We start from the raw sequence: 27,277 nt of genomic DNA, 5'->3' as shown, positions 1-27,277 counted from the left end.
TACGCAGAACTGGACAGATTAACAGGGAGGATTCGCAACCGACGGCACCAAAGATTCACTGAGGACTGGAATAAATTTACAGAATATATTAAAAATATTTGTGATAATGACATAACATTTGTAAGTTTACAAGAAGCTCTGTAAGAAGGTTTGGTAGAAATATTGTTTAAATAACATGGTAAGATAAGATATACCTAGTGCAATATAAATGAAGAAATGTGAAGATATGTAATAACTGCGGAAAATTATCAGACATGTTGATGGAAGTCTAAAAGAAAAAAGACGTGTGATGAATTCCTAATGTTTAATTGTGTTATAAATTTGTTTGTATTGGAAAATTAATAAAAATTATATACAAAAAAAAAAGTTCACCAGATGAAAGCTTTAGGTCTTGGGGCCTAAGGCATCGCGTGAGACCATGAGAGGTCCTTGGAGCCGCACAGGTCAGAGAAGGGACCCTCGCAACTTAATACCCGCACAACAGCCGCACAGTCAAGGCAGAGAGGAGCGTAGGAAGCGGCTGTGCACTGGGCCTGACGACTCCCCCGTCAACTTTGGCCAGAGACACTCTGCACGACCTCAGGCGAGTCTTTCTCCATCACCACCAAAACCACCACCTCCACCTCTCCTTTCGTCCCTCCATAAAATGGGAAGGAAAATCAGGACGTCCGGAGAGCCTGGCCGCTGGATCAGACCAAAAGGGGGCTCACCCAGTCCCAGTCCTCCTCTCCTACAGTCCCCCCCCCAGCTTGTGGGAAGGGCCCAAGGGCCACAGCAGCAGGGCTCCCCCCCCCCCCCCCGAGATGCACAACAACAAGCAGTTGAAAGGCTGGAAGGGAATCACGCTAATTTCAGAAATCTCTAAAACGGGCACGCCTTGGAGAAGGCAGACAGAGAAACGTTTTCCTCCCTCTCTCGTAAGCCAAGACCTACGGATGTTGGGAGATTCAGGACAAATGGAGGAAAGTTCTCATTCGAGCAGCACAGAGGGGAATTGTGGCCCCGAAGGACCAGGTGCGCAGCCGGGGAGTCATTTTGGACTCACAGCTGTCCATGGAGGCGCAGGTCAGTTCTGCGTCCAGGGTGGCTCTTTACCAGCCCCATCTGGTATGCAGGATGAGACCCTATCTGCCCGCCAACTGTCTCGCCAGAGTGGTGCATGCTGTGGTTATCTCTCACTTGGACTACTGCAATGCACTCTACGTGGGGCTCCCTTTGAAGGTGACCCAGAAACTGCAACTAATCCAGAATGAGGCAGGTGGACTGGTGACTGGGAGTGGCCGCCGAGACCATATAACACTGGCTCCCAGCATGTTTCCGGGCACAATTCAAAGTGTTGGTGCTGACCTTTGCAGCCCTAAACGGCCTCAAAGGCCCAGTATACCTGAAGGAGCGTCTCCACCCCCATCGTTCAGCCCGGACACTGAGGTCCAGCGCCGAGGGCCTTCTGGCGGTTCCCTCCCTGCGAGAAGTGAGGTTACAGGGAACCAGGCAGAGGGCCTTCTCGGTGGTGGCGCCCGCCTTGTAGAACGCCCTCCCAGCAGATGTCAAAGACATAAACAACTACCTGACATTCTGAAGACATCTGAAGGCAGCCCTGTTTAGGGAAGCTTTTAATAGCTGGTGAATTATTGTATTTTAGTGTTTAGTTGGAAGCCGCCCAGAGTGGCTGGGGAAACCCAGCCAGAAGGACGGGGTATGAATAATAAATTTTTAAATATTATTATTATTATTAATCAAACTGGTGCCCAACATTGCTCTGCTTTCCTTCGGACCCCCTACCAGTGAGGGTCTTGTCACCTGGGCAGCCCAGGACCTCCAGACATGCTGCCCAGGCTTGTGGCTCATGCTAACGCAGCAGTTTGACTTGACCCCCAAAGGTGCCCTCCCTTCTCTCTCAAGATTGACAGGTGCCCTAGAAGAGGGACAGGAAGAGAAGACGCTTCCTTGGCGGAGAAGACGCAGCCCGAAGGCGGACAAGCCAAGCAGGCGGGTTGCTATGTGATCCCAGGGCAAAGTCAGGAAAGACCTCTTCCCCTGTGCAGTGAGGCTCCTCCTTCCGGCCGGCTCGGATCAGGTCCGCCCCGCTATAAATCAAGTTGCTCCACCTGTGCCTCAGGTTCGGAGAGCCACCTGGCTGCCTGCAAAGCCCCCAAGGCCCCTCCAACCCGCCTCCCTCCTGCTGCTTCTGCCAAACAACTCCAGGGGAAACTCCCTTGTTCGGGGGGGGGACAGCCCCCCTCCCTCCGTGGGCCGGATTCTCCTGCAGAAACAGGGCTGCGCAGCAGGCAGCAAGTGGCGGAAACAGCCGGCAGGAGTCTAGGATACTGGAATGCCTCTGGGGCAGCCTGGGCACAGGAGCTGGGGGGGGGGGGCAAAAGAGAATAACTCTCCTCTCATGTGGTTTCCAGAGGTATTGCCATCCTGTCTAGTGGCCATTGATATCACTCTCCTCCTCCATGAATTGGCCTCATCCTCTTTTCAAGCCCCTGAGGTCCTGTGGCGGGGAGTTCCACAGTTCCAACTATGGCTGCGGGGAAAAGTTCTCTCCTTCCTCTGTCCTGAATCTTCCACCTGGATGCCCGCACGTTCTGCTGTGCTCAGAGAGGGAGAATGCGGGGAGGGGCGCCCCACTGGCGCACGCATGCAGCGGAAACACAAAACCCCGTTTCAGGTGTCACCTGGGACAGGCGCCCAAGAGACTGTGGCGGAGAACAGGGGAGGGAGGGCCAGGCCAAAGCCCGCAGGGAGCCCTCTGCACGAGCCCTGGAGCCTCCCTTGCAGCCTTAGAGGGCCCCTGCGCCAGGGTGCCAGAGAACAGCGCAAGCAGCAGACTTGCAGGAGGGGTGCCAGTCCCTTTCCAGGTGTGGGGGCAGCAAGAGAGCCAGAAGCCGTGAACCAAGCTGTAGGGAAAACCCCACAGACACCTAAGGCATGCCTCAATGGAGAGCGGTTCTGGAACTCAGCACTCTCGGGACACGGCAGAGCAACCCTGAGTCAGTCCCGGCACGAGCCAGGCTGTGCCAGCTGGCTCCCAGCCCTCCGGTGCAAAACAGGTCTCTTTCTCTCGCTCCGGTTTCCCTGATCCTGGAACGCCTCACCTGCATTCACACACACACACATGTGCATGACAGCTCTGCCTCTCTCTGGTCTCCCCTCCAAACAGCATCCCATCCCAAACTGCCACATAACACCCCCTTCTGCATTTGTAAATACACAGATCGTCCCGTGTGGCAGCATCTCCCCTTTGGAACTCCCCGCCACTTGAGCCTTTGCCACCCTCTGTTTGGCACCTGCTGAAAGCATTTGTGTTTAGACAAGCCCGTCCAGACATTCAGGAAGAGGATGAGCGTTTTCATCAGTTTCCAGCCCATTGTTATTTTAATTTAACTTTGAGAAAGGTTTATTGGGGGCGGGATTTATTTTTCTTTTTTCTCTTTGTTCTTTCTTTTCTGTTTCATTTTCTTTCTAGGTACGTATATAAAATTTGTATATAATTTTTGCATACATGTTGGAAATTATATTATTGTAAGTCCTGTAATGTAATATGACAACGTTTACCGATGTGATATAAAAATGTTAACAAATAAATAAAATGCAAATTAAAAAAAAAGAGAGAGAGAGAAATTTATTGATAATGTTAATGCTTTCTTTAAACCACTTGGAGGTTTTTGGGTCTCCCCCCCCCCTTTCTTAACCAATCAGTAGTATATAAATCGTATGAAATAAAACACAGTATTTTTAGTTGCCGGTTTGCCAAAAGTGTTTCAAAGATTGTAAATGCTTTTTTGATGTGCTGTTAATTATAGCGTACGGTTTATGCTGTACTTAACCATGTTTGCAAGACGCTTTGGGATTTGTGTGAATGGAACGTGTCACAGAAATACAAGGCATCCCTCCGTCTTCCCTCTCTCTGCGCCTTTCTGAGAACTCAGCCGAGGCTTCTTCCAACGCCCACAGGCTGCCAGCCCCCTGACCCAGGCCTTTGCCCGCTTCTCACAAGAGAACAGAGCATATGCAGAGTATCCTCTCTCTGGCACCGCAATCTGCCCCAGGGGCTCCCTCCAGAGGGTTAGACTAGATGTGCCCTGGGGGTCCCTTCCAACTCTGAGGTCACCCACACACTTTTGGCTCGGCATTTCAGGGGTACCTCGGTTTCCGAACAGCTTGGTTCACAAACAACTTGGAACCCAAACGCTGCAAAACCGGAAGTAGGTGTTCCGGTTTTCGAACTCTTTTTCGGAAGCCGAACCTACTCTGTTTTGCTTCTGCCTGTGTTTCCTGTTGCGCTGCTAATTTGCATCCCCCTTGTAATTCAAGTCTTCCGTTTTCAATTGCAGTGTTTTGACGTGATATTCAGAGCTGGTACAGTGGTGCCCCGCAAGACGAATGCCTCGCAATACGAAAAACTCGCTAGACGAAAGGGTTTTGCGGTTTTTGAGCTGCTTCGCAAGACGAATTTCCCTATGGGCTTGCTTCGCAAGACGAAAACGTCTTGCGTTTTTTGCAAGTTTGTTTCCTTTTTCTTAACACCGTTAATACAGTTGCGACTTGACTTCGAGGAGCAACTCATAGAACACGGTGTGGTAGCCTTTTTTGAGGTTTTTGGTGATTTCTGAAGCTTTTCCAAAACTTTTCCGACACTGTGCTTCGCAAGACAAAAAATTCACTAGATGAAAAAACTCACGGAACAAATTTATTTCGTCTTGCGAGGCACCACTGTATTTGGTGATTTTGTTTTAGCTATTTATTTTGCGTTTTTTGTTTTGAGGCTTTTTCGGTTAATTTGTTTTTGTGGCTGTGTGGATCCCAGTTCAGCTACTGATTGATTGATTGATCGATTGTGTGACTGCGGAAATGGATAAAAGCCCCCCATCCAAACAATGACTATCATCAGTGCAGGTATGACAAATTTTTAATTTTAATTTTTATCATCTACAATACGGTTTTATTTATTGTATAGTACGGCACATTTATTATTTCTTTCATTTTATGGATCGATGGTCTTGTTAGATACTAAAATCCATGTTAAACTGCTGTTTTAGGGGTTGTTTTTAAAAGTCTGGAATGGATTGATCTGTTCTGCATTCCTTTCTATGGGAAAGCACGCCTTGGTTTTGGAACGCTTTGGTTTTGGAACAGACTTCCGGAACGGATTAAGTTTGAGAACCAAGGCAAAGCCCATGCCATAATGCTCTCTCTTCCTCCGCCTCTGCCGCCCTCCAAGCCCAGGCTGCTCCTCTGCCCCATAGACTTCAAAGCTGCCCATCTCATTATCAAAGAATCAAAGGAGCAGGAAAGCACACGAGGGTCATCTAGTCCAACCCCATCGTAATGCAGACGCTCCCACCCCAAAAACCGGAGCTGGGTTAAACCCGAGGCTGGAGAAGACAGAGAAGACCCCTCCACACCAGCCCATAATAATAATAATAATAATAATAATAATAATAATAATAATAATAATTTTTTTTTATACCCCGCCCTTTCTGGTTCAAAAACTGGGCTCAGGGCAGGTAACAACAAATTTAAAACACTTTAAAACACTTAATTATAAAAGCAGCATAAAATACAGTATAAAAACATGAATAACAATAAAATTCAAAATTCAAAAATCAATTAGATAACCCCCAAGTCTAGCTGGCTGAATTGGTCCTACTTGGGCCAGCGAGGAGGCCAAGGGAGAATTAGCCGTGGGGTCTCAGAGCGGGTGAGGGAAGAGAAGGGAAATAAAAGATCAGGCTGAATTCAAATTAAAGGCCAGGTGGAATAGTTCTGTCTTACAGGCCCAACGAAAGGAGGTTAAATCCTGCAGGGCCCTGGTCTCCTGGGACAGAGCATTCCACCAGGTTGGAGCCACCACTGAGAAGGCCCTGGCCCTGGTGGAGGCCACAAACTTTGCACAGGTGCAATCGACGTTGGAAGGGGCACCCAAGGGTCATCCAGTTCAACGCCCCAATGAAGGAATATCTTTGCCCAACGTGGGGCTCAAATCCGTGACCCTGAGACCCATGCACTGAGCTTTCCCGCAGGCAGTTACTGGCCCTGCTGCCACCCTTCCCAATCACAGCGCCCCCCCGCTGCCCCCCCCCCGCTTACTTTGTGAGCGTCGGCTGACTCCCGGTCGGCGGAGGGGCTTCTGGTGTCGACGGCCCCATTGGACGGCATGGCGAGCGAAGCGGCAGGGGGGAGGCCGGTCCCCTGGGGGGGGGGCTCAAGGTGCAAAAGGCTTCGGGGGGAGCGGGAGAGCTGGCACGCTGAGGGCCCCCCTTTGCGGATGGATCCGTCCTGGTTTCCCTGCCACCTGCAAGGGCGAGAAGAGAGGAGGCGGTCAGAGGGCCAGCCCCAGGGCCAGCCCCAGAGGCAAGAGGCGCTCACGCACTGGGGCAGGGAGAGCCCTGGGGGGGGGCAATCATTAACAAGCCACAGCCTTGGCTCTGGGTGAGCTTGGGGGGGGGGCAGGGCCACTTGCAGAAGGAAAGGTCCCCACCTGGCTCAGAGACCCCCACCCTCAGCACCCGTTGGTAGGGCAAGAGCTATGGGGTGGGAGAAGGAACAGGCCTTGGCGCTGCCCAAGGGGCAATGGGGGGTGGGGGCAAGGGGGTGGAGGTGGGGATGGGGTAACTGCATAAGCTGCTTCAAGGAGATTAGTCCCGAATCTGGGTCCCAAACCAAAAGATTCAAACTACAAGAAAAAGGGGGTAAAAGTAAAGGGACCCCTGACCATTAGGTCCAGTCATGGCCGACTCTGGGGTTGCGACGCTCATCTCGCTTTATTGGCCGAGGGAGCCGGTGTACAGCTTCTGGGTCATGTGACCAGCAGGACTAAGCCGCTTCTGGCGAACCAGAGCAGCGCACGGAAACGCCGTTTACCTTCCCGCTGGAGTGGTACCTATTTATCTACTTGCACTTTAATGTGCTTTTGAACTGCTAGGTTGGCAGGAGCAGGGACCGAGCATTTTAACCTGTATTTTAAACTGGGTTTTTTTCTTTCTCTCCCCCGTTATCCAATAATAATAATAATAATAATAATAATAATAATAATAATAATAATTATTATTATTATTATTATTATTATTATTATTATTATTATTATTATTATTATTTATTATTTATACCCTGCCCATCCGGCTGATTTTCCCCAGCCACTCAAGTGTTAAAAACAATACAGCATTAAATATTAAAAACTTCCCTCAACAGGGCTGCCTTCAGATGTCTTTTAAAGAGAAGATAGCTGCTTATTTCCTTCACATCTGAAGGGAAGGCATTCCACAGGGCGGGCGCCACCACCAAGAAGGCCCTCTGCCTGGTTCCCTGCAACCTCACTTCTCGCAATGAGGGAACCGCCAGATTTTACTGTGATTTTATTGGTGTTAGCTGCCCCGAGCCTCACTCTGGCCGGGGAGGGCGGGGTATAAATAAAAATTATTATTATTAGGAAGTACTTTCTGACAGTGAGAGCTGTTTGGCAATGGAACAGTCTCCCTGGGGTGGCCTCTCCTTCTTTGGAGGCTTTTAAGCAGAGGTTAGAGGGCCATCTGTCAGGGATGCTTCAGCCGAGATTTCTGCATTGTGGGGGTCAGACTGGATGACCCTCGGGGTCCCTTCCAACTCTATGAATCAGGAGCCGAATGCAACAGAGGCCTCCGGTCTGGGCACTTCCAACGCAACCAGGGGAAGGACTCTGGAAATGGGTGGTCCCCCCCCCCCACAATGGTTGTGGTCTGCCCTCTGCCTGGGAATGCCAAAGGGCCACAGGATGCGACCCCTTTGGCGCCCAACCCCCTGCCATAAAGGAACTGCAGCTAAAGGGACGTCATGCACTGCAAGTGACCCAACTCACAAGGGAAAGACGGAGGGGAAATCAGCCCTTCCCAGGCAGAAGACAACCCCCCCCCCACGGCCCCCAGCCAGGCTAGGAACAAGATCTGACCCAAATCCGACCCACAGTGGCACTCAATGCCCCCTGCAAGTGGGCAGGAATTGCTGCTGAACAATCTGAGCAGCCTCCCTTGGCCTCCCTCTTTCTTACACCCAAATTCACATGCCAGCCCCTGCCAGCCCCCCAGGGTGCCCATGAAGGCGCAGGGCACCCAGCCCTCCCTGCCCCTCTGCTCTCGGTGTGGGGCTGATCGGGCTATGGGGAGCAGCGGCTCCGGATGAGTTCCACTGCAGCATCTTTTTTGGGGAGAGAGTATAATATTTTATTTCAATCTCAAAAGTTACGTTTTGCCCCCCCATCCGTTATCCCAAATTCCACCATACTAATGAATTCCTGCTCGCCCACCAACGATGCTTGCAATACACATTTCGGACAACTGCATTTTGCAATTCCACCAAATCCATCTTCGTCCTCTTTAACAGGTTTATTAATACGTTCTTGCTATTGTTCTCCCCTTAAACTTCGAGCCCCGCTGCATACTTCACATGTGGAAAGTAACTTCGTAAACAGACTAGAGATGTTTCTTATCAGGGCTGCCAGTTTTGCCATCTCTGCTTATTCCACACTCCAGGAAACATCTGTTCCCAGACTGCTTTGGGCCCCGCCCCCTTGGTCCCATAAACCCCTCCCCCTGTGCCCCCTGCCCCATAAGAAGCATTATTCAGAACAGCAGACCCAACCAGGGAAGACAAAAACCCAGTGCAAACAGCAGCAATTTACTGCACATCTATTCAAAATCAACTAATACATTCCCCCAAACTGATGATCTTTTCAAAGCCCAATACACACTCACCCCTCCAGTGACCCCCCTGCCATCCCCTCACCTCTTAGAACCGCCCCCCAGATAATCCCAGCACCCACTTTGGAAACCACAGGTCTAAAGGAAGCACCCAAGAAAAGGGAAGATTTTACCCCCACTGGGACCCCCTCCTGCAACAAGGGGTAAAGGTAAAGGGACCCCTGACCATTAGGTCCAGTCGTGGCCGACTCTGGGGTTGCGGTGCTCATCTCGCTTTATTGGCCAAGGGAGCCGGCGTACAGCTTCTGGGTCATGTGGCCAGCAGGGCTAAGCCGCTTCTGGCGAACCAGAGCAGCGCACGGAAACGCCGTTTACCTTCCCGCCAGAGTGGTACCTATTGATCTACTTGCCCCTTGACATGCTTTTGAACTGCTAGGTTGGCAGGAGCAGGGACCAAGTAACGGGAGCTCACCCCGTTGCGGGGATTCGAACCGCCGACCTTCTGATCAGAAAGCCCTAGGCTCTGTGGTTTAACCCACAGCACCATCCACGTCCCTTGCCACAAGGGGACATCTTCCCAAATCAGATGCAAAGAGACACTGCACACACACACACCCGGAAACGCAGCTTTCTGGGAAAGAGTAACAGATCTGGGGTTCGGTTTCCTTCAGCTCTCAAAACAGTCAGGTTGGGATCGCCCCTGAGCATCACAGAGACGGGGGCTAAGAGGAAGCCCCCTACCCAAGAAGGAGCCATCAGAACTGCCTGTGCCAAGCCCACCCCCCTCATGGGAAAGGGTCCTAGCACAGGGCCAGGGCACCTGCTGCCTTGCCAGCAAAACAAGGTCCCGGGTTCAAGTTACGCTGCCGGCATCTCCAAGGAGGGCTTGGAAAGACTGCCTGCCTGAGAGCCATCGCTGCCGTCGAATGTAGACAGACTGGTAGTCTGACTCTGGATAAATCAGATTCCTGGGTGCTGGAAGCCTCCCCCCCCCCCACTCAACAGCCCCCTGGCAAACAGGTTTGGGTCCCCTTGCGAGCTCTGAGCATCTCACCTCCCTGTTGCCCCAGGAGGCAGCTGCTGTTTCCCGGATCAGGACCACAAACCGGCCTCTGCAAGGACCCTCTTGTCTTTGCCGCAGCCTCCAGGGCAAAGGACCCCTTTCCTTGGCCCCGCAACTCTGCCAAGCGGCAAAGCCTCAAGGAGTTGCAAGGAGGGGAGGGGGTGTGACACACGCTAGAGGAAAAGGAGCCTTTTTGCACGACTCCCTCCCACGCAGAAGGCAGAGCTGCCAATCAGCCAGGTCTGCGAGGGGAGGGGGGCAGGCGAGGATGGAGACAGGAGAGCTCTCCGTCTCAGGAGGTGTTGGCCAGGTGCTTGAAAGCCCCCTCCCCACTTTGCCACAGGGCAGCCCTACTCACAGAGAGGGAGTCCCCTATGAAGGCCGGCCGCCCACCCCACACCCCTTGGCACAGCCCTGCTAAGCTCATGTGGCGAGAGGACTCCGCCTCACCCAAGTGGGCACAGGAATGCCACAGCCAGAGGCAAAACTGGGCAAGGCTCAAATGCCAGGGAGGGTCTCTAGTCAGGCCGAGACCTGGGGGGGTGGGGGGGCTACATGGTCTTTGGCGCCCCTTCCAACTCGACATTTCCACACCCGAGTTTAGCCAGGCACTGATGGCACCCTGAGTTGTGCGTCTTGAATCTGCTGCCAGTTCAACAGGTGCAGTCAGTGGTCCAGCAGTTATGGAGTCTCAGGGGACCCCGATTTCAGGCCCTCCAACACACAAGTCCAGAAAACAGACCTGCCTCCCAAGGCTTAAAGCAGGACCATGCTCTCAAACCAGAGAATCAGAAGGGACCCCTGAGGGTCCTCTAGACCAACCCCCTGCAAGGCAGGAATCTCAGCTGAAACATCTCTGGCAGACAGCCATCCGACCTCTCTTCAAAAACCTCCACCACCTCCCAGTGCCACTGCCCAACAGCTCCCACTCTCACAAGGCTCTTCCTGAGGTGGAGTGGGAATCAGCCTTTCTCGTCACTTGAAGCCTTGGGTTCGAGTCCTACCCTCCAGAGCAGGACCCAGACCAATGGGTTCAAGAAAGGATATTCCCACGCCGGAAGAACTTTGTGAAAGCAGGAGGTTCACCCTGTCTCCACATACAGACAAGTGCCAGGTGAAATAGCCGCCTGGAAAATTGGGGCCACCGAAAGAGGTCTCTTCTTTATTTATTTATCTTTTTTATTTTTTATTTTTATTGGAATTTTATTTATAACATAACATTAACCCCCAATACACAAATCCACCCTCATTAAACATGAGCATAACAATACAAACAACCAAATAAAATACTTCCTTTATATCCTATATCTGGCCTTCTTATTTACTTCTTATAAACTGTTTCCTTTATGAATAATTATTAAGATTTTTCTAATTATAACTTAAATATCCACAAAGTCTCCTGTTTCTTTCTTTTTTGCACTTATATTCCACTTTTCATGGGGCACATACTTCTCCCCATTTTGACCTTACAACAAGCCTGCAAAGTAGGCACGTCTGAAAGGCAGTGAGTGACCCAGAGATCACCCAGCGAGTTTCATGGGAGATCTGGTCTCTCCCAAGTCCTAGTCCAGCACTCTAACCACTAGCCCAGCCCACCCCACAACGCAGGGGCCAACACCTTAGGCACCCCGCTGACTTCAGACTTTCAAGAGTTCAAGAGCCAATAGCTGAACTTATTTCTTTTAGTATTTCGTGCGCCTCCTCGTGCTTTGCTTCCAGGGCTGTTTACATTTAGAAAAAACAAAAACGCAAACCAGAATTATAATTAAAAAACCATAGCAGCCGCCAAAGTCACTTATGCCTTAAATAGCCCAGCGGAGTAAAAATGTCTTTCTGTGCCGGCTGCCAGGAAAACAGCCTGGCTGCTGCCTGCAGGATCCCACCAGCAAAAGGACCCTTGCCCATTCTCCAGCCCACCTTGCAGGGCAGGGGCACCCAAAGGGCAGCTTGGAGGCAGAGCCTTGGCATAGCGGCAGGCCCACATGGGCAAGAGAGGGCAGCTGGCACGATGCCTGCTGTACTCAGGGCAGATCTCCTGCTTTTCTGTTCAGACCACGAGCTGCGATGCCTGCATCGCAAAGGCTTTGAGTGGATGGCCTTTGGGATTCCTTCCCCCTCTGCAATTCTAGGAGATCCCATCCAAATTGCGCGCAGGAGAATACGAGAAAACGTATCAAATGAAAAATGTGTTCTGTCTTATTACTGTTTCCAGCCTCCTGCAAACATGTGCAGAGCAGCAGCCTTGGGTAGAGCTCGAACCCAGAGCAAGAACCAGGGCAAGGAGAACAGGGAAGATGTCAGGTGAAGGGAAAGCGCAGGTGAAGGGAAACTTCTCCATTGCAGAGAAGAATGGCAAAGAGGTTGAAAGGGTAAAAGGACCCCTGACAATTAGGTCCAGTCGTGACCAGCTCTGGGATTGCGGATCTCATCTCGCTTTATTGGCCGAGGGAGCCGGCGTTCAGCTTCCGGGTCATGTGGCCAGCACGACTAAGCCGCTTCTGGCGAACCAGAGCAGCACACGGAAACGCCGTTTACCTTCCCGCTGGAGCGGTACCTATTTATCTACTTCCACTTTGACGTGCTTTCGAACTGCTAGGTGGGCAGGATCAGGGACTGAGCAACGCGAGTTCACCCCGTCGTGGGGATTCGAACTGCCGACCTTCTGATTGGCAAGCCCTAGGCTCTGTGGCTTAAGCCACAGCGCCACCCACGTCCTGGCAAAGAGGTTGGGTCTGCCTTAAAGGAGGGCATGTTTCTCTATCCTGGGAAAAGCTTCCCTGGGGCAGAGCACAACTTTGCAGGAAGGCTTCTGCCCTCGGCCGGCAGGTTTCGCAGAGAGATAAACACACACACACACCCATTACGTAATATTCTATCGTGTGCACAGGACGGAAACAGTAAACAGTGGAGTCCAAAGACCAAGAGATGCCACAGGAGAACCCAGATAAGAACAGGAAACCAGAAAGCAGGATCCGTGCTCAAGAGTCCTCTTCCCTCCTGGGGTTTCCAGCAACTTGCATTCATCCAGAACCACCCAACCCAAAGGTGCCCCCCTCTCCCTGTGCCAAGCAAAGTGCCCACGGGCTAAATGCACCCACTTTCGCCTGCCAGCGCCTGGGAATCCCCAGCAGGGAAAGGAGAGCTTGTTGCGCTGGCGCCCTGCAAGCAGGACTGCCCCCCTTGGGGGCATCTGGAAACAGGACTGGATGGGCCCCCTTGGGGCTGGCGCATCTGGTGCTCTTGGTGCTCACGAAGGGGACGGCGCCAAGCGCATGCCAGGAGGTGCCTTAAGGACACTGGAGGACAAGAGAAGCCACAGCGGCTCAGCCCAGCCCCCTGCAGGAGGCGATTTCGGGGAGCCAGACGCACAGGGGGCCCCTGAAATCAGCCGTGCCCAAGCAAGCGCCCTTCAGATAAAAAGAAGCGCTCCTTCACGCAGAGTTAAACTCTGGAACTCCTTCCCACAGGAGACAACAACAGCTGCCAACCTAGGACTGGGCCAATTCACAGAGGAGATGGGCATGGATGGCACTGGTGTGCCTCTGTGGTCAGACCCAACAACCCTTCTGGGTACCAGCTGCTGGAAACTGAGAGGGGGAGGTTTCAGCTGGGGCTGAAGGGGTTGCAGGGCACCCAGTTGGGCAAGGCTGTGCAGAGGGTCCCAAGACCCTCCTAGAATCATTCCCCCGCCCCTCTTGCAGGCATCCTCAGACCAGAGCCCTGGGCTGCTGCTGCTGCCAACGCGCCACCCCAAGGGAGCTCCCTCTGGCCACTAGCCCTCCCCGCCTGCGGATGGCGCTTCCCCACAGTGGCAGACTTTGGGCTTAAAAATTTCAGTGTTAGAAATTAGCCAGGCGCGTTTTGCTACCGGCACAGATCCAATGATGACTATGTGGAGATCTCTGGGCACCAGGTTGTGAAAACCTCCGCCTTCCATTTCCACTGTCTGTGTTTCTCCTTCTTGCACCCGGGGGCAAGTGAATTGCTGTAAGAGCAGCCCAGCGATGTCGCTGAGAGCATAGAATTGTAGAAGCGTAGCTTTGGGAGGGGTCCCCAGAGGCATCTAGTCCAGCCCCCTGGCGAACAGACACTCTGTTATGGTTACCGTAACCTAGATTTAAGCACCTAGCTTACACACCTGAGTTTCTAACACTGCACCCTGTGCAAACCCTCTCCCGCGCCCCCCTTGGCCATCCTTCTTGCAGTGCCCTCTTGGCCCGGTGCCCAGTGCGGGCAAACCAGTCGTGCTCCCCTAAATCCGCCTCTGCCTCCCCACTGAGCCAAGAGGAGTGACTTGCCCAGGGCCAGTGAGGGAGAGGGAAGGAATCAGCGCCACCCACAGGGCACAGGAACGCAGAACTGCCCTGCTGTCACTCTCGACAGACAGCCGTCAACCCATAGCCAGGAGCAATAAGAACCTGGGCTTCTTCCAAAGTCTGCCAGCTCCAAAGTCTTGGAGAAACACCCGTCCCAGCAGCCAAACAGGCGTGGGTCGCCTTCGGGGAGAGGAAGCTCCCTGGGCATCCTGCACCAGGGGGCAAATGCAGCAAGAGCGACAGCGTGGCCCAGCGGTTAAGAGTGTCGGACAAGGCTCAGCCGTGAAACTCACTGGGTGTCCTGGGGCCAGTCGCTGCCCCTCAGCCTAACAGGGTTATTGGGAGGGTACAGGGCAGGGGGAAAGAACCCCCGAGGTCACCTTGAGCTCCCTAGAGGGAGAAAGGTGGGGTGCAGAGACCACAAATAAATAAGCGACCCCCGAGCACAATCCTGCCTGCCAGACAGACACAAGATGCCAGCAGAGTCTATGTCTCCCAAGCTCTTGAGAAGACCTGCGCCCAGGAAGCCCCACGAGGGAACCCCAGACGGAGCCCCCCGAAACCCCTCCTGATCTCCCCAGGGGGAAAGGTGTTGTCTACGGCGCAAGACCTCCCATTGGGCCCCAGCGCATGGTTCTGACTTCCAGCACATAGCAGGCTAGGCATGGACTGCGGAGGGGCTGCTTTCTCACAGCATCAGCTGTGACCCGGGGGGGGCAGAACACACCCAGCTGCCACTGGAGAAGCCGTTCTGCCCCACGGCTGGGGGAGCGACACACACACAGCCCCCCCCCCGGGAAGCTGAAACAGATCAAGGGGCCCAGCGCAGATGCCTCCTTCATCCAAGTCGGATTGGAAGAGCGGATTTCTAACCCGGTTCCAGCCAGCTCTGCCCTCTGTGGCAGACGACAAGGAGCCTGTGACCCACTCATGTGGGTCACTGTGGAAGAGGCCTGGGTTCGAATCCCCGCTTGGGCCTGAAGTTCGCCGGATGACATCCCCGCTCTGCCTGCCCTACCTTACAGGGTTGTTGTGGGGATTAAATGAGGAGGGGGGGGACCACGCATGGGGCTCCGTGGAGGAAAAAGTGGGGCAGATGCAATGAATCGTAGCAATAAGGAGAAGGCCTTCTCTGCCTCCAGGGACTCTGGGGCAGCAAGAGGAAGGGAAACGCCAGCATCACTGCCCTCCCTGAGGCTCCAATATGGTGTGGTCCAGTGGTTAGAGCAACGAACCAGGACCTGAGTGGCCAGGGTTCGAATCCCCGCCTGGCCATGAGCTCTCACTGGGTGACCTTCAAGGCCGGCCACTGCCTCTCACAGCCCAACCGACTTCCCAGCCTTCATAGAATGGTTCGAGTTGGAAGGGACCCCGAGGGTCATCCAGCCCAACCCCCTGCAATGCAGAAATTGTGGGGCTGCAAGGCACGGTTGTTGCGGGGAGTAAGTGAGGAGCGGGAAGAGAACCGCGTCCGTTGGAGGAAAAGGAGGGATATAAATGCGAGTAAATAAATTAGGGCCACGCTGGGTTTTAGATGACGCTCTCGCTAGCAAGGCTGCATCAGGCCTTCGCAGGAGCCCTGAGGAATGGAGCAAGCTGCGGGATGGGTGTTCAAAACCCAGCACTCTGGGCCACCTGCACTGACTGGCAGCAGCAGGTCTCTGGGGTTTCAAGTAGGGAATCTCAGACCCTCCAAGTGCCCCTATTTTCCAGGGACATCCCTGATTTAGGGAATCTGTCCCAGTTTCTGATCTGAACCCATAAAGTCCCGCTTTTCCTTAGGACGTCCCTATTTTCATTGGAGAAATGTTGGAGGGTATGGAGTTCTCTGACCCCTGAGCCTCTGAAGGCTGTATAGAGTCTGTATAGAGTTTTTTTAACCCTTAATGTTCATGATGTTTTTATATATGTTGAAAGCTGCCTAGAGTGGCTGCAGCAACCCAGTCTGGTGTGTAAATAGTAAATAGTAAAATCACCACTACTGAATGGGACATCCCTATTTTCATTGGAGGAGTGTTGGAGGGTATGGAATCTATTCCAGCCCCGTAAGTGGAAAACCACTTCTCAGGCCACATTTGCTGCAGCCAGAGGGACCGATAAATCGCTGCCTTGCAAGCAGGTTCAATCCTGAGCATTTATTGGAGGGTGGGAGAGACCCCAGCCTGAAACCTGGAGAGAGCTTCTGCCAGTCAGTGCAGACAATATGGAGATAGATGCAGCCTTCCGGTGCAGAGGCGAAGGAGTCCCGGCCAGGGAGCACACAGACCCCCAGCTCCTGGTCAGCCTGAGAGGGCGGGGCCACCTCTGCCATCCAGATAATGGATTTGCTGCAGCGTCTTAATGTGGTGAGCCACCCATGGGTGCCTTGGCAGGAAGGCAGCATGCAAGTCCAGTATAAACACACACAGAGAAACAAATGCATTTAACGGGGCTGCACCGCCGATAAGAAAACCCCCGCATGTTCCCAACGTGCGCCAGGCCACACGCAGCCAACTCGTCCTGCTACCAGAAGGGACATGCAAGGACCTCCACTACCCCAATGGGGATTCCACCCCCCCAAAAAAAAACTGCAGGCAGGGGGAGGGAAGATGGGGGTATATTTCTGTCCGGCTGAAAAACAGGCCCTGACGGAACAAGTGAACACAGCGCCTCAGTGAATTCCTCCCTTAATATAGACTTGAATTAGTTGCTATAAAGTGGGGGGGGGGGGTGGAATCAAATACACTCCTAAACAAAGAGCGGCCGAAAAAATGCCACCTTCTTGCGAAAGACTAAGGCCCGGACAGCATCTCCTGTACAGGTGAGAAGCACACAAGCAAGTAGGACCCCCATAAAAGACGTTTGGGCCCCCCTGAATCTGTTGTGGTAATGGGAACTGGGGGGCAGGTTGTGCACCCTCTTTTCACATCCAATATGAGGCTGCATTTTAATGTTTCAATGTTGCATTTTAATCTTGTTTTTAAGTCGTGTTTCAATCAACTTGTTTTTATTATTGGTTATTAGCCGCCCTGAGCCCGGTCTTGGCTGGGGAGGGTGGAGTATAAATAAAGTTTATTATTATTATTGTTGTTGTTGTTGTTGTTGTTAATCGCAACCTGCAGCCCCCAAGGGTCCAGATGGAGAGCAGAGAGCATCCAGGAGGCGATGGCTCCAGTGCCCTCAGGCGACCTCCCTGCCTGCCCTCAGCAGCCCCCGTCCCCCCCCCCATGCTATCTCAGCCGGGGATTCCCTTTGGGAAGCCCTGGCCAGGACAGGCCTGCTGCTCTGGATTAGGAGAATTACAAGGCAGCCGCCTCCTTTGCAGGTGGAGGGGTCAGGAGGCCCCCGCCGGGGGTCGCAACCTGTCTGCCCTCCCAGCTCCCAAAGGCACTGCCCCCCCACAGCATCCTTGGACAGCGGCTGACAAGAGCTGGAGGCCCCATGCGTGCGGTGCAAGGCAGGGCAGCCCCAGAGAACTCTGCACGCTCCCAGGAAACGCCTGCCTTCCCCTGGAGCAAAAGAGGAGATTCGCTATCAAAAGAAGAACTGACTTTAAACGCTAAGAGGATGGATTTGGCATGGGGGGGGAAGAGAGAGGTGGTTCCCACCCTCCAAAGGAAGTTTGCGAGGCAGGAGCAGGGGAAAAAAGATGGGATCCTGCCAACTTTCTAAAGGCAAACATTCCTTTGTGCGCCTCCCGTCCCCCCCTCCCCATTTCTCATGACAATCAAAGTTTGGCTCCCTCCGAGGAGAAATTTATAAGAGATTATCCCAGCCTAGAGGCAGCCTCACCCGGAATCTAATCCTGCTATTCCAAGGGCGGAGGGGGGGCCTGGAAAGCTGCCCCCTCCCCTGCAAGTTACCCCAGGCGAGCGCCCGGCCTCCATTAGCCCCTCAAATGTTTTTAGACATCTAATTGGAAGGAGAAAGAGCCCCTGCCAACATGTTTCCAGCTGACTCAGCAGGCGAGGGGTTAGGGAGAGCGGACCCCCCCCCCAAATCTCCAGCTCACAAAAGGTCGCCCCCTCCCCTTATTGTCAAGACCTTTTCAAAGTCGCTGGGCTGAAGAATTGGCTCTGGGGTTGAGGAGGAGAGAGAGGAGAAGAGAAATCTTGCTCCCCTCCCTCCAGCGACAGAGGGGGGGCTGCCAAGGAAGGTGGGCAGGCAGGTAGGCTGGCACAAGGGGGGGTGTTCAGGGTGCGCCAATGTCCTGCCCACCTGGCCCCATTCAGTGCCCACCCTCCTCGGCTCCCGCCAAGAAGGGAGCCAACTCCTAGCTGCCCGTTCCCTGAGCCCCACGGAAAAGCCCAGCCTGGCACAGGGAGGGGCACCCCGATCTCTCCCCCCTCGCCCAAAAAGGGATCACAGGGTGCTGCTCGGGGGTCACCAAAAAGTTTGGCAAGCGTTTAAATAAAGGTGCCCAAGGGTGGACATGGAGACTGGCATCCTTTTGAGGCTGGGAGGGGGGCATTCCTGATCCTGGCAGCAGGAAACCCCCCCAGGGGGGGTCTGGAGTTTGGCAGGGTGCAGAGATGTCACTGGGTGTGGGGTGAGGGTGGGGGCATCAGGGTGAGCCTGGCAGGGGCTGCCCTTGACCTGTCTCTCGCCACAGGGCACCCAGATGGGGGGGGGGTCTCTCTTGCACTTCCTGGGCCTGCAGGGGGCATTGGAGGCCCCACCTTCGCAACTGCAGGGCTGTGCCCATCTCCCCCCCCCCCGCCAACCACTGGTGGGGGGCAACAGCAGCACGCAAAGCCCCCCCCTTCCAAAAGAGCAGGAGGGAGGGAGGGAGGCGGAGCTGGGAGGCTGGCACCGTGCCAGGCGGGCGAAGCCATCCCCGCACGCAACGGAGGGGGGCACAGCCGGGGGGGGCTGTTGCACGGAGCGTGGGGTGGGTGGGGGAAATCCAGACCCGGGGGGGGGGGCTTCCTGTATCGGATCTGCCTTGCTAGGGAGGGGTGGGGAGCTCAGCAGCAGCAGCCCCCCCTCCACGTTCGCCCTTCACCAGCCGCAGTGCAAAGCCTTCAAGGACACAGCTGCGCCCGCCCCCCCCCCAGCTCCGGGCAGAGAAGGGTGACAGGCAGCGCCTCGCCCCCCCCGGCAGGGAAGCCTCCGGCCAGGCTCCCCCCCCCACTCCGCGACCGAAACCGGGAGGGGGGGTGCAGGGAAACAGGCGCCCGCTCGCCGTGCATCATTTCCGCCGCCCCCCCCGCCAAAACTAGGCGGGGGAGGAGGGAGGGGGAATTGCACCAGCCTCCCTTCTCCACCCCCCCCCCGCCGGGCCAAGCTACAGGTGTGCGGGGGGGGGAGGGCGAGAGTTAGGCGCCCCCCAGGCAGAAACCCCCCGGGGCGCCCCCAGATCCCCCTCGTCGCCTCTCCTGCCCCCCCCCGCCCTGGAAGGAAAGAGGGGCGCCCCCCCGAGGGTCATGCCAGGCTGCCATGTTTGCCGCCCGCTTGGCAGGAGAATGTCAAACCCGGGAAGCGGAGGCGATCTGGGGGGAACCCCCGGGTCTCCCCCATGCGTGGCTCGGGGTGGGGTGGGGTGGGGATTGGGGGGGGCTCCCATCTTTGCAAACCTCCCCCCCCCAAATAGAGCAGACACGGGTCAGACACGTCTGCAGAAATGGGGGGAAATTAATAAATAATCACAGCCGACCCCCCCTCCCTCCCTCCTCCCTCTCGCCCGGGCACACCGCACGGCGCACGCGCGCACACGAACACAGGCGAGGAGGGGGGGCGCCTCGCCGCACTCTGCCTCCTCTCCCCCCCCCCAGCAAGATACCTTCCTGTCCCTCCTCCTCCTCCCTGCCAGATACGTGAAGTTCAAGTTCAACCCAATGGGCAGAATCTCGGGGGAGGGAGGGAGGGGGTGATGGGTGGAAAACGGGGTGGGGGGGCGCACACACCGCGCTGCCTTGCCAGTCCCCGTGCCAACCCCTTTGAACTTGAAGAGTGGGGGGGGGCAAGAGAGGTGGAGGCGCTGCCAACCCCCCCTCCCCTCCCACCCATCCCAGCAAGTGGCGGCGGCGGGGGGGGGGGAAGCCTCCTATTTTCGTGCAATGCAACCCAATGCAACAAGCGGGGGGGGGGCAGAGTTGCTGCTGCTGCAAAATTTGGGCACCTTGCAAAATGCAAGCCGAGAAAGGCGGCCGGGGGGGGTGGGCTCTGCCCGCTTCCCTGCAGCAGCATGTCAAAGCAGCGCCCCCCCAAAAAAAGAGGGGCATCGAGGACTCCCCCCCCCCTGCAAACTGTCAGCTGCTGCTGCTGCACCCCCCCGGGGAGGGGGACCCCTCCTCCTCCTGCTGCCCCCCCTCTTTTCCTACCTTGCTCGCTGGCGTTGCAGCTGCTGCTTCCTTCCCGGGGGGGCTCCTCGTCCGCCTCCTTCCTCCGCGCTGCGCTCGCCTTGCCCTGCCCGGGAGGGGGAGGAGGAGGAGGAGGAGGAGGAGGAGGAGGAGGCCTCGCCCGCCGCCGCCGCCGCCGCCGCCACTGCAGCACCGAAGCCGCTCGGCTCCGCTCGGGCAGGATCGGAGCGCAGTGCCCGCCTCTCGCCCACAGGGGGCGCCAGGGAGGGAGAGACAGCGCCGCCCGCGCCCGACGGGTCCTAGCGCCCCGCCGCTTCTCCCCTCGCGTCCCGCCTGGCCAGAGCTGTCAACTTACAGATCGGAAAATAAGGTCTGTGGGTTAAAGCACAGAGCCTAGGGCTTGCCGATCAGAAGGTCGCCGGTTCGAATCCCCGCCACGGAGTAATATAATAATAATAATAATAATTTATTATTTATACCCCGCCCATCTGGCTGGGCTTCCCCAGTCACTCTGGGCGGCTTCCAAAAGAATATTAAAATACTATAATACATATTGCTCGGTCCCTGCTCCTGCCAAGCTAGCAGTTTGAAAGCACGTCATTTGCAAGTAGATAAATAGGTATTGCTACAGCAGGAAGGTAAACGGTGTTTCCGTGCGCTGCTCTGGTTCGCCAGAAGCGGCTGTACGCCGGCTCCCTCAGCCAGTAAAGCGAGATGAGCGCCGCAACCCCAGAGTCGGCCACGACTGGACCTAATGGTCAGGGGTCCCTTTACCTTTAGCCTCGAAAAGAAGGGATCAGCAGTCAAAATAAGCGATTTTGCTTAGCTTATACGTAAATCCACCACTGATGGAGCCATGCTGCTTTGGCTGCAACTGACTGTGTTTTGCAGGGGGTTGGACTAGATGATTCTTCTTGTTGTTGTTGTTGTTTAGTCGTTTAGTCATGTCCGCATCTTTGTGCCCCCTGGACCAGAGCACGCCAGGCCCTCCTGTCTTCCACTGCCTCCCGCAGTTTGGTCAAACTCATGCTGGTAGCTTCAAGAACACTGTCCCACCATCTCGTCCTCTGTCGTCCCCTTCTCCTTGTGCGCTCCATCTTTCCCAACATCAGGGTCTTTTCCAGGGAGTCTTCTCTTCTCCTGAGGTGGCCAAAGTCTTGGAGCCTCAGCTTCACGATCTGTCCTTCCCGTGAGCACTCAGGGCTGATTTCCTTCAGAATGGAGAGGTTTGACCTTCTTGCAGTCCATGGGACTCTCAAGAGTCTCCTCCAGCACCAGAATTCAAAAGCATCCATTCTTCGGCGATCAGCCTTCTTGATGGTCCAGCTCTCACTTCCATACATCACTACTGGGAAAACCAGAGCTTGAACTATGATCCTAAGGGTCTACCAAAGAAGAGTGGCAGACAAAACTGATGAACGACGTCCAGATGGCAAAGCTTACAGGCAGAATTAGAAACCAGGAAGAGGACCTCTTTCATAAAGAATGGGGAAAGTTTATAATTTAGTTGAAAAGCTATTGTCAAGAGTTACATACATTGGTAGGACTGACAGAAAACTTGTAGTAAAATTTTGAACTATGGATGGACAAATGATTTATAAAAATAGAGTTAGGAAAGGGATGCAGAGGGGGAAATCACTACATTCAGATGCTGCACTGGTTGGAGGGGATGCTAAGAAGCACGTTGGGGCTGCCATCGTCCTGGCGTGAGGAGTTCCATCGGCCCTTCCCCGCCCGAGAGAGGCAGGGAGGGAGGGACAGAGACTCTTGCCCACACCGCCCGCGAGCCTGGCATGAGGCGGTTGTGGCACTGAAGCGCCGCCCATCTGCGTCCCTCTCCATCCCCTCCTCTTCCTCCACCCTCAGGCTGCCTCCTCAGCCACTGCCGCCTCCGGCTTCCCCTGGCAGCACGGCGGAAGTCTCGCAAGAGAGGAGCTGACTGCCCACCCGCTGCCACCCGTCTCCTCACAATGTGCCCCTGAGAGGGAAAAGGGAGAGATGGAGACGCGGCAGCTCGTGCACACGCTCTCTCGCGTGGCGGAGGACCCCGAGCCGGGCGACCATGAAACCCGGGAAATTTAAGGGACATCATCAATAAGGGACAGCAGCGGGACATGGCGCTGGGATAAGGGAGTTTCCCGCCAAATAAGGGACGCTTGACAGCTATGCGCAGGTTTCTCTCAGCTGGCCTAGGCAGCCCGGAAGATCGCCGTGAAAAGCACCTCCTCCACTGGGCCGTGCCGCGTGGTGTTGGGACTTAGGCTCTCTGCATGTGCTCAGAGGAACTCTTGTTCAGGAAGAGTTAAGGGCTGTTCGACAGGGGAACGGTCTCCCAAGGCAGGTGGTGGACTCTGCTTCCTTGGGGGGTTTCCAAGCAGGGTTTGGCTGGCCATCTGTCGCAGATGCTTTAGCTGAGGTTGCTGCAAGGAAGGGGGTTGGACTAGATGACCCTCAAGACTCCCTCGCAAGGCTGCAATTCTGCAATTCTTTGAGAGGGGCCCTTTCATACCAGGAAGCCCATGTCAGATTCACTCAGAATTGCACAGAAATAGGCCAACTTGACAAGTGCTTTCAGTTCTGTCTCACATCTGGAACTGTGGGGGACCTACCTCTCTTTTTACAGATTTTTTTCAAAATAATTTTAAATTTTTTTTTAGTATTTTCCACACAACAACACGAAAAATATCAAAAAATAACAATACACAAAACACAAAAGCCAGCTTACAAAAAAAAACAAATCCATAGCTTACAAGTTAATAATATAAACACTAAAAAGAAAAACAAACATTGACTTCCACCAACCCCACAGCTCCTCTTTTACCTCTCATTGTGTCTTCCTATTTTCCTTATCATTATCCTAGCCTCTAGATATAAATCCCTTTCTTATCTTTTCACTTCACAAGGTTATTCCAGACTCAGCCAGATTTCTGTTCTAGAACCTTGGCTTTTGAGGTATTCATTTAGGCACTCCCATTCCCTTTTCACTTCACTTTTTGGTTTTTGTCTTATTATATCTGTCAATTTGGCTAATTCTAAATATTCTGAAAGCTTACATAACCATTCTCTTTTTACAGATTAAGCACCGCTACTGAGACCAGCACTGTCTCTGAGAAATGCCCCCTTGGTATCACAATCAGCCTAGAAGTTCTATTTCTATTGTTAACGGAAAAATCTGAGGGCTCTCTTGGGCAAATGAAGACACCGACCAGAGCAAGTCAGAGCAAAACAGCAGCCAGTAGGCTCGGTCTTTATTTAGAAAGACTGTCGCGACAGGACTCCCACCGCCCACAAGGTGAAGCAAGATGGAAGCCCCGAACAAAGGGAGACCCTAGCTTTTATTAGTTACTAATCCCCTTAGCTACACCCTCAGAATTACATCATATTTACATCATGATTATATTAAAAATAGGAGGAGTTGGGGAGGAGCTGCACAGGTAACTTGAGTGTCCTGACACCTGGCCGGAGCCTCCTTCCCCCTCCCCACATGAGCCATATTCAAGAACAAAGGAAAAGGGCAAAGTTCCTGCCCCCCTGAGGGGAATCCGGTCACAGTCCTTTGTGAGAGTCCGCGCGGAATACACTATGATATGCAGTTCATTATGTCCCTGATAGCCTTCTGTCTGAGCCCATCACCGATGGCTATCAAGGTTGTCACGTATACCAGGAAGGAACACAGAGTACGTGACTGCTCGGTGAAGGGATTATGGCCGTTTGATATCAGGCCACCCCTTTGATAGTCCTTGCAATATACAGTAGAATAAAAGTGGTCCGGTGAAAATCCGAAATACGGCTGATTTTTAGTGAATTTATAAAGGATATTGTCTTTGAAGTTCAAAACACTTTCGTCTTCAGGAAGCGGCTTGCTACATTTTGATTAGATCAGTCACGGTCAATTGAAGTCGGAAACTTTGTATTGAGAGCTGTCAAGGGTTAGGAAAAGAGCGGCAGTAGCCTGCAGTACCTGCGTGGCCGCCGCAAGGGGCGCTGTTCGGTAATGCTGATTGGCTGAGGCGGGCGCCGATTGACAGCGGAACTCGGTCGGCCGGTCTACCTATAATAAGAATAGGACTGCGCGGAGCGCCATAGCGGGGAGCTGTCAAGCTAGCGCTTCCTTATTTACGGAAGGCTTTAAGGGATGCCCCTCTAAAGGGACGTCCCCAGGGTCAGGAAGGGGAAGATGTGTGCATGTGTGAGTGTGGTGCTTGTGTAACACGTGTCAGTGTGTGTGGGGGGGGGGGGGTTTTCCGGCGACAGTTCCCCCCTTCGGAGATAAGATTGCGTGGGTAGGGAAACCGCGCAATCCTTTTCTCCGCATAATTAATAGAGGCTTGACATATCATACCTAGAGTCCAGAGTCCGGAGGTGGTGCAAGGCTCCCATCTCGACGGGAGTTGATTGGATTTCTGATGCCGGTGGTCTGTAAATGGTGGTCGATCGCGGACGAAGGATAGGAAGACAAGAGCCACAAGTTTGACAGCACATCGGGAAGCAGTGGATCATGCAGCAGAAGAAAGCAATGCAGATGGCAACAGTGATCAATATTAAGAGGCCGTTCCCCAGAAGTTGTTTTATCCAGGTCGACCCAGGTAGCCAGTTCCAGAGCTGAGTGTCCGACAGGCCTTCGTGTTGGATATCCCTGAGTTTATCGGTCAGTTTGTGGATGTTGTTGAGGTGTCCTGTGATGTTCAAGGTCTGATCTGTGACGTGAGTGCAGCATTCAGTTCCTATGAGGGCACAAACCCCTCCAGTCGAGGCGAGTACGTAGTCCAAAGCAAGGCGGTTCTGGATCGAATTTTGCCTGACCTCTGTTAATTCAGTTAAAATGGATTGGGTAGCTGCATTGGATTCTTCCATAAAGTTCAGCAGTATGTCGGTCAGTTTAAGGATATCGACGTGGTTGGAGCCAGCCCCATAAGCGGGAAAGAGGGCCCGGCCGTAAGTTTCCCCGTTGGCCGCTACATCGGAGAGTTCTGACAAATCTTTTGCTCTCTTGTTGCGCCTCTTTCCGGAGGGAAGTTTTTGGGTAACACGGACCCCAGGTAAAATTAGTCCAAGGTAGCAGGTGCCACGGGAGTGGGGGCTGGCCCATGTATAGCCGCGGTGGCCGCAAATCCAGAACAGCCCCTGCAAGCACGAGTCTATGCGCCCAGTGTGGAAGGTGCGGAAAAAGCACTGGGAGATCGGGGAAGGGTCCCAGGGGTCAGGCAAGTCCATTACACGTTTCCATGCGGACAATAGGGTAGGGTGGATGGAAAGTTTGCCTTGGTGCCATAGGGTAATCTTGCCGCTTAAGGTAATATCAAGGGTGTACTTACAGGTGCTCTCGCCGATAACTTTGTCGTTGCCACTGAATTTCCGGCAGAGGTCGCCTGTTGTGGGTCCCGTCAGGTAGATGTACTGGTGGGTTAAGTTCACGGCGGTCAGGTTCCAGGAGCGTACATCAGCGGAAAGGTGTTGTTCTAAAGTGAGGGGTACTCCAAGGAATGGTATGCCACTGTGGAGGTGTGAAGGAGCGTTGGCGCAGATCCAGCATTCGTTGGCAGTTGTTTGTTTTGCAATTTGGGAGATCAGTTTTAGATAGGAGTTGGAGTGCCAGGTGGACAAGAGGTCGTTGTTGTTGGGGTCTTGGGACGTTGACAGTTCCCCCCTTTGTCGAGGTGCAGTCCCCGCCGGATGAAGGGGGTCTTGGCGCAACAAGTAGGTTAAGTTTGTGGCAAGGCCTCCACATCTCTGGGGGCCGGTGGTATCCCATTCTGCTGTTGGAGGTACGGGGTAGTGCCATCCTTCTAGGTACATTTTGCCGTCCCAATTGGAGGCTAATCCAATATCCCAGACGCAGCAGTACCTTCGGAGGCAGATGCCTTGTAAAATGGTTTGGCGGGGGGTGGAATCTACCCTTTGGCAGTAAAATCCGTGGATCAAACGATCTGTGGGGTGGTTCTGGTCAGTATAGACTGACTCTCCGCCACCGTTGTCGAGGACAGTCCAGTTGAGCGATCGTTGTGGTGTACCATCGGAGAAAAGTACGTAAGAGCCATTGAGGCATTGGGCACGGTTCCAAGGCCCGTCTCTGGTGAGTATGAATTTGCCTAGAGGTCGGAAAGATGGTGAGCGAACAAAGAGTTCCCAGGTTTGGTGTGCGGAGAGGGTCGGTGAAACGGAGTGCCGAAGGAGAACGCGGGTCTCTGGCAAGCAGAATTCGAAATCCCCAAGGCGGTCTAATGTTCCTCTTTTTACCATATCAACGATGCCAAAGTCCAGGTATTTGTATTCAGTTTGTAATCCAGGGCAAGAAGTATGTGTGTTCGTGGAGTTCTGGGAAAAGGTGGTGGTGAAATGGAGGAGGAGTAGGATGGGTATGGTGGTTGTCATAGTAGAGCTGTCAAATGGGGAGCGGCGAGCGGTGAAGCTGTCAAACTGCTGAGCTGTCAAATGGGGAGCGGCGAGCGGTGGAGCTGTCAAACTGCGGAGCTGTCAAATGGGGAGCGGCGAGCGGTGGAGCTGTCAAACTGTAGAGCTGTCAAATGGGGAGCGGTGATACCTTGCGGAGTTTCAGGCGGATGGGGGGCTTATCTTTCTGGCTAGGTGTAGTGATGAGTTCGGAAGACCAAAGTGTTGATGTGAGAGGTGAGTCTGGTCCGGTCTGTTGGGCTCGATTCGTGCCCCGATCTGGTCCGGTCTGTTGGGCTCGATTCGTGCCCCGATCTGGTCCGGTCTGTTGGGCTCGATTCGTGCCCCGATCTGGTCCGGTCTGCTGGTCCTGCTCGTTGTAGTTGTTGTCGTCTGCTGGTTGGCGTGGGACGTGGTAGGGCGAGTCGTCCGGTGTGGGTTCAGGTGGCAAAGCCGGCTTGCAGCGGGTGTGATGCAACCAGGCTGTCTTTTCCGCTACCTTAACAGAAGTTGGAGTGGTTAAAAGTACTTGGTAGGGGCCCTCCCAGG

The 27,277-nt window shown here is 54.0% G+C and overlaps 1 protein-coding gene across 4 annotated transcripts in view; it reads right to left on the bottom strand.

The window, feature by feature from the left end:
- DNMT3A (DNA methyltransferase 3 alpha) overlaps positions 1–6,301 on the bottom strand; it is a 72,518-nt gene extending 66,217 nt beyond the window's left edge. For all 4 annotated transcript variants that reach the window (XM_081188475.1, XM_081188476.1, XM_081188478.1 and 1 more), the window contains exon 1: positions 6,097–6,301. In XM_081188475.1, coding sequence (XP_081044601.1) covers positions 6,097–6,165 — 69 coding nt within the window. In that variant the 5' untranslated portion in view covers positions 6,166–6,301. The remainder of the gene's footprint in view (positions 1–6,096) is intronic.
- Between the last annotated feature and the right edge of the window lie 20,976 nt (positions 6,302–27,277).

Source organism: Podarcis bocagei (assembly GCF_964188305.1).
Source record: "Podarcis bocagei genome assembly, chromosome: 3".
Lineage (NCBI taxonomy): Eukaryota > Metazoa > Chordata > Lepidosauria > Squamata > Lacertidae > Podarcis > Podarcis bocagei.
This window is presented reverse-complemented; position numbering and strand designations above follow the sequence as displayed.